The 14,947-nt window shown below is 44.7% G+C and overlaps 1 protein-coding gene across 7 annotated transcripts in view; it reads left to right on the top strand.

Moving 5' to 3' along the window:
- Positions 1 to 14,947, top strand: part of sntg2 (syntrophin, gamma 2) — a 37,490-nt gene that overhangs the window by 21,762 nt on the left and 781 nt on the right. For 2 of the 7 annotated variants that reach the window (XM_055505931.1, XM_029138722.3), the window contains exons 10-16: positions 474 to 603; positions 1,929 to 1,967; positions 2,392 to 2,508; positions 4,485 to 4,556; positions 4,701 to 4,910; positions 14,308 to 14,400; positions 14,702 to 14,812. In XM_055505931.1, the coding sequence (XP_055361906.1) occupies positions 474 to 603; positions 1,929 to 1,967; positions 2,392 to 2,508; positions 4,485 to 4,556; positions 4,701 to 4,910; positions 14,308 to 14,400; positions 14,702 to 14,812 (772 nt within the window). Of the gene's footprint in view, positions 1 to 473; positions 604 to 1,928; positions 1,968 to 2,391; positions 2,509 to 4,484; positions 4,557 to 4,700; positions 4,911 to 6,854; positions 7,430 to 7,454; positions 8,117 to 14,307; positions 14,401 to 14,701; positions 14,813 to 14,947 lie in introns of those variants that run through there. The other 5 variants (XR_008693716.1, XR_008693718.1, XR_008693717.1 and 2 more) reach the window with 5 other exon arrangements.

Raw genomic sequence — 14,947 nt, 5'->3', positions numbered from 1 at the left:
GCCTCCTCAGTCTAAAGTGCAGCGTGCTTTAGTCTGACATGCTCTCATCCCATTTGGGGCTCGCCTCCCTTTTCAGGATTCTGTCTGTTTAAATTATTTACCCAGCACATGAAAATCAGCCCCCCCCTCACGCACAGACAGGCAGTCAGGTTAATTGGTGACTACAGAAGGTGTGGATGGTGGCGTGATGCCTCTACAGAGGCATCGCTGTGCTCCCCAGCGTTGGCTCAGTGGCAGTGGGGCAGATTCCAGTTCCTCAACGACCTGCCTGAAAGCTGGTACTGGTACTGACCTGCACCTCCAGTGAACCTGAATCTACTCTGCAGATGTTGCTAGAATTATGTGCCGATGGCCCATCGAGCCCATGAACGAAGTCATACTGCACGAGCCTTAAAGCTTAAGCAATGAGCAGCTCTGGATCCACCTCATCTGCTCTGGCCCCTATCTAATATTTTTGCCCTTCTCTCCTTCAGGTCCAACTGTTTTGAAGTCGTCGCCTTGGATGGAGCCAGCTCCAGTATTCTCCAGTTTTGCACTGCAGCAGAAAGCACAGACTGGCTCCAAGCAATATCCACAAACATCAGTGACTTGATGCAGGAGAATGTAAGTGAACATTCAGGCGCCTTCAAGTCTTTGTTGGAAGGATTTAAATGAATGTTTGTGTTTCCTGGCATAACATTACTATTCATGTTTCTGTTCTAGGTCAAATGTTGCAAAGTCTCCTTCTCTTTTTTCCACTTTTTTCACATTAGTCGGACTCTCTATCAGACTCACAAATATGTGGTTGTACATTGTCACTGCGTATGATGTTACCATGGCGACAAGAAGGATGCTGTGACCCGACCCCCCATCAGATGTTGTATTGGGTCATTTACTTACTGTACGAAGCGTCAGCCTGAAACTTGTGATCTTATAGTTCCAGTATTTATAACAGGGGGCCGTTTAATTGAATGGTCACAGAATGTGTGTTACAGTCTTTGAGTTCCACCCACGTGCTGCTGGTTATGTGACACCTTACAGTACATACAGACAGCGTGGCCTTAATAGAGCCTTCCTCTAAGCACCTCTCCCCTCGTGTCTAATTAATGACTGCTAAGTAGCCGTTCTACACAAGTCCTCCTGTCCCTTATCTCCTCCGGTCCCACTTTGATTATCACGCTGATGATGTGATGCATTTTCGGGGGCGGATGGAGACGCACCACGCACCCGAGCTCGACTAAGTGCGCAGCTGTCTTTTATTTTTTTTAATTCATGCCTGCATCACTTAATTAGGGACGTGGAGTGTGATTGCTAAATGGCCAATCAGGATGTAATTGTGCTCCCACTTTGGGAGAGAGCGGAACTTTTGGTGTAATGACCTACAACCTTTAAATAGACGCGGATCCCCATGGAGTCTCTTACTGTATGTGTGGTTGACTGGTGGTGGTGGGTTTGAAGCTGTTGGATGTTAGTTACAGTAGTCTAAGGACGTATGGTGACCACACAGGAGCTGATGCTGCAGACGTTGCCTTCAGTGAAAACTACTTTTCACTGAGAGTGAGAGACTCTCTCTCCTTGAGTGTTCGCCGGTGTCGACAGAGGAGCCAGAACATCACAATGGCCTCATTAAGGTGAAGCACGGCCCTGTTTGAATTGTGAGACCGTGTTGGAATCAGATGGGACGTTCTCCTCGGTTGTGCGTCTGAATGCATTGAGAGGGAACAGTTAAACCAGTACAGTGTGAAGTAATGACTCCTAAATGTTGTCACACTTGCTTTAGCAGGTAACGGCCTGAAACAGCCCGATGGTCAATAACAATTATCGGATGCTGTCGCTGAAGCACATAATGTTACGATTATGAAGAAGATGTTACCTGTGCTGTTTTTGAATGGGCTCAAACCCACAGACGTCCAACAGACTGACGGTGAACTGTTTTCTTCCCCTCTCAGATAAAGCTGGTGAACAAGTACTGCTCCTCGGATGATCAGGTACAGTATGTGGCCGTGACCTAAATGCAGTTTAGCGGTTCTGAAACCCGCAGCCCAGCGCTCGCGGACGCACAGCAGGAATGCGGCGGCAGCCGGTGACGTCGGCCCGTTTTAGTGGCCGCTCGCCTAAAAAGCCGAGACGCCGGTGAACTGGACCTCGACAGCTTGTCTTTGTCGATTCAGTGACTTTACTTTTAGTCTCTCTGTAAAGATCAAAACATGACACTCCAAAGTCTTTCCTTCAAAGTTAAATTAGCTAATTATCAAATATTAATTACAGTTTAGACCCTGTAGCTGCCCTTCGACTGCAAAATGGGAGCTTTGTTCTGAAATGTGGGTCATTATTCAGCTCAATGAGCCGTCTTCACCTGTATTAGTGTGCTTTTCTGCTTCTGTCCTCTCTAAATGCCGCTCCTCCCTGCAGATCGTTCACATGGGCTGGGCCTGCGAGAGTCCGGAGGCCACTGCTCCTGCTCAACCCTCTGCTTTCAAGTTCCTGGCACTGAGAGGCCCGTGTTTCTCTATCTTCAGAAGTCCGCCGGTAACCAGCGTTCTTCCCGTCATAGACGCGTGTTGTAATGGTCCTCGGGCCGCTGGGTTTGAGCCTGCGTGCTTAAAGCTCCGAGTCACAGCCCTTTAAAAAAACCTTTGGATGAACTTACTGTAATAATCAGGATGGCTTTGTACTGTTAGCTCATGTGTGTCACAGTCACGGCCTGGTGTGAGTGGTTCATTAGGTCCCTGGATTCTTCTCAGTGTAGGAATTAGTCCAGGGCCATTTTTGAACGGATATGAAGTTCATACTGAAGGGACAGCGTCTGAGAGGCATCACATGGACGGTTAGGTTTAAATACAGGCCCCACTCACCTGTCAGCGCCGGTGAGCGAAGGCTCTACGGGCCCTTTATGATTTTAATGACGTGACACCGGACCTGTTCTCCCATTAGTCTAAAACCAGTGCAGCCTCTCATCCTGTGCCCACTCGTTTGGCAGCTTTAATGACGGCAGCTCTGCACCTTGAGCCTCCTGCCAGCAAGCTTTTGTCACCTCACCGTATCTTTGTCTACAGTTATGTTATCCTCCTCCCAAAGAAAAAGTGGCTTTGTTTTTATTTTACTTTTGAATGGAACAGACCTTGACAGGTTTTCAGTCAAATTAGGACACTGTGTTTTGTGGTTTTCTTTCATTTCATTTCTTTAATTTGCTACCACACTTGTCCGTATGATGAATATCTGCACAGTGAGTATTAGCTTAGGTTAGCTTAGCATAGTTTAGCTATGGATGAGAGCTAAGCACCCGGCTACATTAAGCTCTTGTCCGCCACATAACTTCTCATAAAACAGAACGCTTTCTACACATTAAACCCAAACCAGTTTCCCATCAGCACTCGCCAGTAGTCGTCACAGCCACATTGAGTTTTAACCGTTCTTCCTTCACAGTAGCAATATTTTATTTAAATATGTCACAAACATGGCAGCAGAATATACCATTTCCTCTAGTGGATTCACTGCCCTGACCTTTGACCTGCACCTGACATCATGACATCATGTTGATCATTGTCTCAGACCCAGAGGAGACATCTTTCTGTAGCAACCCTCCCCCTTTGTCTGACAGAGAGAAGTGACGGCCTGTAGCTTTGTTAAAAACTCCTCACACTAACTAATTATTCTTCTCCAAGGAAACGTTAACAAAAAGAAATGTGATTTTCTTGACGTCAGTTAAAGTGCATTCATTAGTTGGAGCTAAGTAAAAGAAGTGTGTAAAACAGAATGTTTTAAAAGTAACAGGGGTCCAGTGGAACCTTCAAATTAAAGGTATTATGCAGCTGGTGGCTTGTGAAATACCAGCTCTGTCCTGCAGCTTGAATCATGTTGAATCATGGCTGTAGCCGGAGCCCCAGAGGTGGAGACGGCTCTGAATATGCATCAGCACCTTAAAGCAACACACCCTGGAGAAGTAAAACCAGGAAGTAGCTTCTGTTTTGACCTGGCCCCTTTGTCACTCCTTATGTATCATGAAGCTCTGTACTATTTAAAGCAGCCATCCAATGGCTTTAATAGAGTCCAGTGACTCTAATATCACATCAGCCAGTGGTGTTAATGTGTTAAAACACTTCAATGCTGCCACACTGACCTGACAGAAGTTGCCGGTTGGACACCAACATTCATCTCATTCACACTTATTTTGCAGAGTCAGTCAGATTAATGTAGTTTTATGTGTTATGTGCAAACCCAAACATTGAAGTTCTAGTTTATATAATGAGGTGTTTTCTCTCCTAAGTGTGCGCTGCTTGTTATGTAGCTACAGTATCGTAGTGGTGTAAGTAGTAGGGCTGTCACTGTGTTTCTGGGCTCGGCAGATAAAGTGGTAAATATTCTACACAGTGCAAAGGGATGAACCCGTTTTGACATCCAGGCGCTGACACAACTAAGCTGCCTGCCTAACTTTCATTTGAACTCACGCTTGGGATAAGAAGCGGCTCCTCTTCATCTCACGCCCCTTCATGTTTGTTCCTCAGATCAGTGCCACCGACTGGGGACAAGCTGAAACCACGTATCACCTCCATGAGGTTCTCTTCAAGGTTCACAAGGTACGTTAAGAGCCCGGTGCTGTGATGTGAGCTGAGCAGCTATCATCAGCTGTTTTGCTCTGGGACGAGTGCTGTACATGACTCGGGCTGCGTCACCTCCTCGACTGGAACATGACCTGTGGTAATGAGGCCTCTGTCCTACAGCTGTGGATGGCCGAGGACTGCTGGCTGCAGGCGAGGCTGTACCTGGGCCTGGAGCATTCGCCTGAGCAGCAGGACGGCGACTGCCTGTGCTTCAGCATCCTGGTGGGCCACGGCCAGAGCCACATCTTCAGGGTGGAGCTGGCCACGGACCTGGCCGCGTGGGAGAAGTCCTTCCAGAGGGCCGTCTTCTTGGAGGTGCAGCGGATACGGGTGAGTGGTGCATGCGTGAGGACGGATCCCCCTCAAAGCAGCGGCGTGAGACGACTCACGTTTGTAGGTGTGTCTGCAGCAGTAAATATAAAACCTCAAAATAGAACTTTCTCGTCTATTTATAGCAGATTTAATTGGACTGAATTGCATTTAGCTTCGCGAAGAGTGCTGCCGCTGGCTGTCAAATCCTGTCAGACCCAAAACTGACTCGCTAACCGCACGCATCAATAATTTAAAACCCGCTTATCACAGCAGAACCGCCTCCTGGTTCAGTAAACAGCTTGTCTGTTTGTTCCATCCATGTTCAGGCCTCATATTGGGATCATACATTCACATAATTACACAGTGAATTTAACACGGGTCATTCCTTGAATTGTTCCTTCTCCATTCTGATTGACTGATCCATAATTTATTAAGAGATGCATAATTAGTTTTATAATAATAGTTATTTAAGTCCAAATGCACAGCTGTTTCTTTTAAATGTCATCATTATCACTGTTTGCTGAATGGTTAGGGTCATGAGTGTGACAGGAACGATGTGTTGTTTGTGCGGCTCCAGCTGTGAAGTGCTTCAGGTGTAGAGACGTTTATCACACCACTCTCACTGGCCCAAAAAGCCGATTTAGGTTTCTAATACTCAAAGGAGCAGCTGTGAAGTGGTTCTGAGATCTTCCAGTAACACGTGGGACGTGTGACGGATGTCTGTCCTTTTTACCCAGTGCGGCTACACACCAACCTTCTCGGGCGTAGGTTCATTCTCTGGGTTTATTTTCCTGCTAAAGCATTTGAGGAGTGAAGGTTCGCTGAAGTTTTGAAGTTTCACTGACTTCGCTGGTTCACAGTGATTTCATATCTCTTGTATAAAATACTTCACTTTACATTTAAAGTCAAGTCCATCAATAGTAAACTCTGAAAGGGCAGTGGATTCCTGGGTCAGAACTGAAAACCAGGACAGTCAGATGATACATGATTAAACTGACTGATGCTCTTCATTGGCTTATTTTTACACTAGCCAATGACCAAACATGTCACAGCATCCCCATTGCATCTGGATGGGTACTGTATGTGCATTCAGCATGGGCAGATTATGTCTTCTGGCACATCTGAGTTATTTTACTTAGTAATTAATAGAATTTTAAACCCCAGGCTGTTTTCCAGACATTTCATTGTTACGTTAAGAGAAGAACTGACTTCTCACCTCAGTGAGCCAGTAAATTGGCTCTTAAGAAAATGGGTTTGGGTGTAGAGGTGATCAGCTCGGTGCTAAAGTGTCGTTAGGCTATTCTCAGGAGCAGCAGAGGAGGAGTGGTCAAGTTAGAGTCCACAAACACTTTGATGCCACCTTCAGTCCAGCATCACTTGGCCTGTAAATACCACAGTGGCACAGAGTCAAACAGATGTTAAATCACAGTCAACAGACAGTTAGTGTTAATCTTCATGCTGTCCTGTATGATCTGCAGCTACATTATATATTAGGTTTTCTAGTGCCTTAACTGCAGCAAAGTGAAAAATGCTTTTCCACATGGTGCGATGAATAAAGTTTTTCTTATCTGTCAGCTGTTATGATATACAACACAACCAAGCATAAAGATATATACAGTAGAATGACCCTTCAACACAATACACGCTTCAATGACTGAATCAATATCTGTCAGTTTACAATCAGTTCATAAATGACTTCTTCCTCCTTTGATCTAAACAACCAGTCATATATTGAAGTTAACACTGATTATCATCGTAATAATACAGAAAAATGTTTTCATTCAAACTTGCTCAGTGTAGTTGTTACATCACTCATTAGAATAAAGTGACAAAATGCCACCTCCATTTACTGTAGCTGAGGTTTGCTAACAAAACAAAGGCTTCTTGTTCTCTAACAGTGAACTGGCCCCTTTTCTAGTGGCTTTTCTTACTCCTTATTTTTTTTTTCTATCACATAAACAGAAGCTCAATGTGTAGAAGTCTCGTAGCTGAAGAGAGACTCGGGCGAGTGAGCTGTCAATCAGGCCTGTCAGTCATTGGCCACAGAGGTGAATGGATACAGTGAGGTGGTTTCATCTCACTAGAGGTATTTCTACACATTACACAATATAGCAGACACGAGCGTGTGTTTGAAACCACACACACTGATTCTCTCTGCAGCTACAGGACATTTCAACATTTTTTTTACATACATAATAATTGTTACAGGTTTTGATCTTTGGTCCGTCATGCTCTTAATGATGTTTCATTTTTAAATAACCTTTTACTATTTCAGAGGACAAAGCTGCTCTGAATGTCCACTTCTTGGTCAGTAATATAGCTATAATATTATTATACATTATGTATACTGTAGTATCAGGATTCTGTTCTGTATCTATTACTGCCTGGCCAAGAAGAGTCAGATAACAGTGTAGGCGATTAATAAGTCACGCGTATTTATCACACCTGTCTTCTATTTCTCATGACCACCTATCACACATTTCACATTTCTGCACCTACTGTAGTACATTGAATTATTAAAATTATACAGTGTTAATACACGGAGTCCTACATTTCCTGCAGATGCAGAAAACAAGCAGACTGAAGAGGGAGAAGACAAAGCGCTCCAAAGGTTAATGCAGTTTTGTTCTGCAGAAGTAGAACGGATTGCACAACAAGGCCAATTATTAAAGGCACAAAGGTGAAATACTTTATTCTGACAGAGCTTCCTGTGCAAATGTACTGGTGTAACATTAAAGGCAAGACTGAATCATTTGAAGAACTGTGGTAACACAGAAATGTCAGGTATCAAAGGCAAAGTAGGTCTGAATTGGAGACACACACACGTCTGTGTGATGAGTGTTAATACCCTCCATCAGAGGAAAACTAGTAAACAGAGAACTATTGTCTTTTGTAGTCAAATCTGGAAGAAAAAAAAAATAATTAGAGTTTATGTAATTATTTACCTTTGAGAATTATAAATTATTTTCGTTGCCTAAAGCACAAATTTAATCACCCATTATTATCAGAGTGTATGGAAGTCTGTCACATCTCAGGTCAGACTCTTCATCCACCCCATCACCCTCCACATCTGCCCACGCAAACAGCTGGAGGCCTTGGTGCTAGAGACTGCTGACTGTACAAACACTAGACAGCGCCTCATGAAGAAACATGAAGCAGGAGCTGTAGAACCATGTGCTGAGAGGTGTGGTCACCAAGAGTTCAAAGTCATGGTTCCACAGGAGGTAAACATTTCCAACACACACATTAGGGTGTCAAAGCCAGTTCGTTTAATTTTGGGTCAGACATGATCAAACATAGAACACACATTCTACTGTAAGGAGTAGAACATTTGACTGTCTTCTGTTCCATGATTTATGCAGAGAGGTCCCATCTTCTAAGGCCTGTTTGTAGTGTGAGCCCCCATGTTTTACTTGTAAAGGTGCATTTGTAGTTGAAAAGCATTAATCAAGCTAAACAACAGCTGTCTCTGGAGGAAACGCAAACTATTTAGAATCTTAGATTAAAGAAAATTATTTAACAGCAATTTAAATTCCCCTAAAACAGAAAGAAACCACAGAAACGTGCACAGTTGAAGAGCAGCAGTGAGGACACCAGAAACCAACCAGCTACAGCTGGTACAGCTCACAAAATACAAAATGCTCATCAGCACGAGAAGCTCCAAAAGGTTGAAATGTAGAGAACGAGGATCTGCTGATGGTCCAAAGTATACGAGCTGATCTGTGCACGAGGGACTTCACTTCCACGAGTGTCTGCGATGGAAGCAGCTTCACTGACAATATAAGATGACACTAATAGGACAAAATCACGTGTAGAGAAATATTTTGCCTTCCAACAGAAAAGCATCACAGAATTAATTGGATGAAGATTAGTTACGCTGCAGCACAATGATCGGCAACAGACTGGCAACTCCACAAGGCTTCAGAAGAGGGAAATGTGGAAGCTTTTATGACCGGCCAATTCAATCAGACATTTGTCCAACTGAACATGTGTTCACCTGCTGAAGAGGAGCAGAGGGAGGCAGCAATGAGGATGATGGGGTAAAAATGGATCTACAGTATGATTAGATGACGTCTGTGCTACTTATGCAAGACAACGGCCTGATGAAGTCTTACTACAGTTAATACAGTTCTTTTTTTTTTTTTTTTTTTTTTTTTTTTTTTTTTGTTCTGTCCAGCAGTTAAGCAAGCAGCATATATTACGCTGAATGCCATATTGTGATGGACAGCTTTGCTTTAACAAGAAGAGTATATATAGAATATATATACTCTTCCTGATTTATGGTTTATTTAATGGTTTATTTAGCTAATCCAAAATGTGTGTGATGTTGCTGTGTTGGTGGACAGGTTAAGTTTCTGCTTTAGGGTGTGTATGCGGGAGGGTGGGGGGGAGGGGGGGTAAGGGGTGCAACCAGCTGCTGAAACCAAGCAAATCTGTTAAGTAAACAATCGGAGCAAAAAAAAAAAATAATAAAATAAATAAAATAAATAAGAAGCATGGATGTACCTTAGGCTAACACATTCATAACTAAACAATTTTTGTGCTGTGGTTTACCTTGGAGATTAATACTAATACCAATAATAGTGCTAAGGTATGTGCACATACTAATACAAACGAATACATACAATATACATACATATGTGCATTATTATACATATCCCATACTACTTAATAAAAGTCATGACATACAACACCACAAATTCCATATTCACACATTATTCATGTTGGTAGTGATAAGTATCAATAATACTTACAGTTGGATTTGGAAAGTGTCCCACTACAAGGTTAGTAAGGCTGTAGCTTAACATTATTCACCCAAAGGGTGAGGCAGACGTTGGTGCATGAACAATGCCACTTGTGGAAGCCAGGGTGATGTGAGGGGCTCCGCCACTACGCCCATCCAGCAAGCAGAGGAAGGAATCCTAGCAGCCAGGGAGCACACACACCTTCAGTTCCAGGAGGGCAGGTGTTGCGACCCAAGCCGCCCACACAGAGCCCCCCAGGCAGAGCTGCAGCAGCCACAGAGACAGCACCCGAGGCCAGAGTGGGCCACCGGGGGTCAACGCTGTCCGCCCCATGAGAACCAGGGGCAAACACTCCCCCCGGCGGGAGGGTCGGCCTGAAAGAGTAGAGCCCGAGGACCCACGGTCCGTAGGGAGCCCGCCAGAAGATGCCCCCGCGCCCAGAGTGGGGCCCGCCCCCAGTCCACCACCCCCACACGGGCGGAGCGGGGCCTACCCCATCGGCCCGACCTCATCCCCTGGCGCTACAGCGGCCTGCAGCACAAGGCCAGCAATTGGTGGGGTCAGCAGAAAAGAGACCACCCAGGCAGACGATCATCGTACCCCGGGCGAAAAACCGGACCCCCCACACTTCAACCGCACCACACGCATACCAACTCACACAAACACAGATGCATACACCCACCCACATGTTAATACAGTTCTAAGGACCACTAATAACTCTGTCAGCACCATTCCAGAACATCTTTGTAGCAGATGCCACTTCACAGCTCCTTTGTTTGAGTGTGTGACAAACCTTTGTGACAAACATGTGTTAATAGAAGAAAGCACGACACAAAACAGTTTTATTTTACTGCTTTTCTTGAAAACCACAGCTTTGTCTCAGTGAGATGTAACACTTCTTAAATGTCAATCCGAATGTTGGAGGGAGGCTCATTTGGGATTATGTCATGCTCTCGTGTGAGCCGAAAACCTTCTGGTGGAAAAGCTCAGTGAAGCAGCTGTGTCCTGTATTTTTGATGGGGACATGGAATCGACGTCCTGTACATTTGTTCAACCAACCACCTCCCCTTTGGGAGCACAGACGCCTCCCAGACCAAAACCACAGGAAGATGTCTATTCATCCGCCTTTAGCTGGAGCGTGTGCTTTACATGATTGCAGGGCAGTTGGACCCGTAACAGAACACAAGCAGGACGCTTGAACCAGTAACAGAACACACAAAGGACAGATGGTCCAATAACCGAACACAGGCAGGACGGTTGGACCAGTAACAGAACACAGAATGGATATATATACCAGTAACAGAACATAGACAAGACCAGTAACAGAGCACAGACAGGACAGATGGACCAGTAACTGATCATAGACAGGACCAGTAACAGAACACGAGAGGACAGATGGACCAGTAACAGAACACAGGCAGGGCAGATGGACCAGTAACAGAACATAGACAGGACCAGTAACAAAACCTAGACAGGACCAGTAACAGAACACAGGCAGGACAGATGGACCAGTAACAGAACATAGACAGGACCAGTAACAAAACCTAGACAGGACCAGTAACAGAACACAGGCAGGACAGATGGACCAGTAACGGATCATAGACAGGACCAGTAACAGAACACAGAAAGGACAGATGGACCAGTAACGGATCATAGACAGGACCAGTAACAGAACACAGGCAGGACAGATAGATCAGTAACAAAACATAGACAGGACCAGTAACAGAACACAGACAGGCCGGTACATGTAAACACAATAAACCCTTCTTTGAGGATCAGTTGGTGCCTTGCGTAAAAATACACTCATCATAAACATGTTTTTATGTTGACTCCACTTTCATGAAAACCTTGTATTGACTCTGTTCTTCCGTCGTCTTTGTTGCTGTTACAGGTTCTGTAGCAAACAGAAAAGTTGGTGCAGTTATGGTCTGACAATGTTTCTGTCTTTAATGTAGAAGTAGGACGCTGTCTTTTGGGAAATCAATGAACGTGATGAAGGATCTCACTTTGCTGGTGATTCTCTGTTCTGCTGCCAATTAGTGTAGCCTGAGCAGGCTGCCTACGTCTACGCTGTCTTTACTGATGGGCTAGAACTGCTGACGCCTGTTCCATCTTTCTGGCGATAATGGGAGCCATCGTTCCGGTGATCGGGTCTTTTAGATTGTAGAGCCTCAAGTTGTGTGTCATATGATTTGTGTGGTGTCTCGATGGTTCTGGTAGCAATACCAGGCCCATCCTGATCCCACTCTGTGGGTCAGTACCAAAGCAATGAGCTATGCAGCTAAAATAAACACATATTATATTACATTATTAAAGTCAAGTATACTTCAAATCAGTCACACCTCGTGAACAGTCACACAGTCAGATGGCTTCACTCCCAGACCCTCAAAGAATCACATGGTCCATCAACCTACTGTACATTGTTTAGCATCTGTAGGTTTTAAACCTGATTTGAACCATTAAACATTTAGTTACATTGTAAACCATAAGTCACTGCGGCTGCACACACTGAGCTCTCGCTGGTCATAGTCGCTAATTAGAGCAGTGACTCTCCCTCCTTCTGCTGCCTCTACAACCTGGAGCTCACGCTGGCTGCCATGTTGCATTAATGTCACATCACTTGACACATTACAGGCTGATGTGATAGGGGACGTTCACATGTCATGGACTCCATCACATTCATAAGGTCGTTTGCTTCACAGACGTGAGTCTCTAGGATCCATCTTCTATGTTCTAGAGGATAATGAATACGTCTTGTTGACCTTACACAGACTATGATTGACAGCTGTGTGAATGTGAACGCCGAATTCAACCCAACCTGTTTTATATTTATTAATATATATTATATTTTTTACTGTAAAGCTTTGGCCTAGCCTGTTATAATGATCACATTCCTGTTGTGTTTCTATCTGATGAGCGACTGAAGGTCTCTGTTTCTACAACCACCTCATGTTTTCTTTCCCAGTAATAAAGTCGCACCAGAAGGAAAAGTTATTTTGCACCTGCCCCACGCATACTGTAATACTTCCCCCTGGCAGACGTAGCTAAGGAGATGTTCTTAAAAAATGCCTCATGCTGCTAAATCCCCCCAGAAAAATCCTTTCCAATTAGTGAAGTGTAGTCACAGCTCACCATGTCACAACACAGTCGACTTACGCGCGGTGACAGCAAGAACTTAGCGGCTGGAGCTGCTGCTGCTGCTGCTGTTTTGGCTTTTTCCTTCCCCGTCACAGTTGAATTCTCGACACCACTATGGACGGAGGGGTGTGGGGGGTGGGGGGTGGAGGTCTGTGAGCGAGGAAAGCTTTCAGGAAAGGGACTGCTACAGTCTCAGGCCATAGTTCTGCACACTGCACTCTATAATTAAAACGCTGGTGCTCCTGCTGTGTCCTCAAGTGAAAAGGAGTAAAAGAATAAGATGGAAATAAATAGAAGGTGCGACATAAAGAGAGAATGCGAACGAGTGCACGAACCGGGCGGACGTCACAACACAACAACAGGACGCGGCGCCAGGAGAAGCGTTCTGAGGGATAAAGCTCCAGCACCAAGCTCACACATCAGCGCCTCAAGACGTGCTCGCTTGTGTTGCGGCGACAAAACGAACGTTAAAGATTTATGGCCTCCAAAATGGATGTCACCGTCCGCGTGTGTGTTGACAGTATCGGGAGGCTGCTCAGGCCAACAGCTCAGGCAGAAGAGGAAATGAGGTTTACTCTACTGGCCTCTAACCACGAATATCAGACTGTGCTGAAGAACTCGCTGTCTTCTAAATAATCCACAGCAGGACATTCGGCCATTGAATATTAGTGCTGTACGAGTAGGAAAACAATGGTGGACTGAGCAGTTTCGCTCTAGCAGTCTGGCTCCGCCCCCTCTCATCATGGCTCCGCCCCCATCCCAGCCTCTCAGAGGAAACCAGGAAGCACTAGTTGTAGTCTGTGAGGCCGAGGCAAAAAGGCCTGTGATATGTTTAGGAGGCTTTTTGCAGAGAAATAAATGATAATTTCTCTGCATAGACAATATGGAGGAATCTGAGTGTCCCTTTTCTTTTAAGATTTTTAAGCATTTAAGGGAATCTGGTTTGTAGCTGCCGACACCTGAACTGTCACCTGAACTGAACATATCATCGGTTGTTGGTTTGGTTTTTTGTGTCAGCTGTCACAGTCTGGGGGAAAAGGAAAGTGAAAAATGCCACAGTGATGCGTGAAACAATTACACAGACGAGTGCTGTGCTTGTTTTTTAGGACAGTCAGTGTTTGACTGCCAGTGCTGCTTTGTGTGCTCTGACATCGTGAAGCTTCATTTGAGGACGTTCAGTGTCACAGACTGGGTGGTTCAGCACGTTCGCATTTTCCAACTCTCTTCCCTTCTTCTGACACGACACATAACAGCCACTCACATGAATTCATTATATTAATGTATACTCTAACTTTATACCAAACCAGTGGACATTTTGAATGATAACACAACTTGCAAATGTGAATTTTTTAATTAAATGTTTAAATAAATTTTGTATTATTGATCATTAAGAGATTAGCAAAAATAAAAACAATACTGAATTAATTATGAAGTCCTGCAGGAACCATTCTGCTTTTAATGACCCAGTTTCAACAGGAAGACGGTACTAGACATGAAAGTCAGTGTAGTGATGGTTAATTCTTTCTCAACAGTCCAAAAGCTACATGTGCAGCAGCCAGGGCAGCGTTCTGTGCTTCACCATCGACTTCGGCTCAGGCTTCACCTGCTCAGAAGGCGCATCGAAGGTAAAGTAGCTTCATGACCTGCTGCCACAACCATGCTGGATGTGGCAGCGCTGTGGGCGTGAAATGGTTAAAGATGATTGGACCACACTTGCTACAGTGAGAGTTGAGCCCTGCGGTGGGTAAATGCTATGTTCGATAAATCACTGCATAAACACGGCCCTCGCCGCTAAACTATTAATGTTCTTGTTATAAATTAAACATTTAATCAAAGCGCCGCTTCAGATTGAATGGCTGTTTGTGATCACGCAGGTCCCTGTTACTAAAACGCTGCCGCGTGTCTGTAATCACTTCCCTCTCTCAGATTGTACTGTGGCGATATAAGTTCTCCCAACTTAAAGGCTCCTCTGACGACGGGAAAACCAGGGTCAAGCTCCTTTTTAAGAATGCGGAGAGCAAGCAAATAGAGATGAAGGTAACGTCAATGAGTTTGACGTTCTGTTAAAAGCAGACAATGGTGCAAACCAAAAAACTCCTAATGACTTTTAATCTTCAGGAATTAGTCACTACAGTGCACAAGAGCTTGAATGCTGTTTTTTTTCTTTTCTTG

Source organism: Betta splendens, chromosome 22, assembly GCF_900634795.4.
Source record: "Betta splendens chromosome 22, fBetSpl5.4, whole genome shotgun sequence".
Taxonomy (NCBI): Eukaryota; Metazoa; Chordata; class Actinopteri; order Anabantiformes; family Osphronemidae; genus Betta; species Betta splendens.
This window is presented reverse-complemented; position numbering and strand designations above follow the sequence as displayed.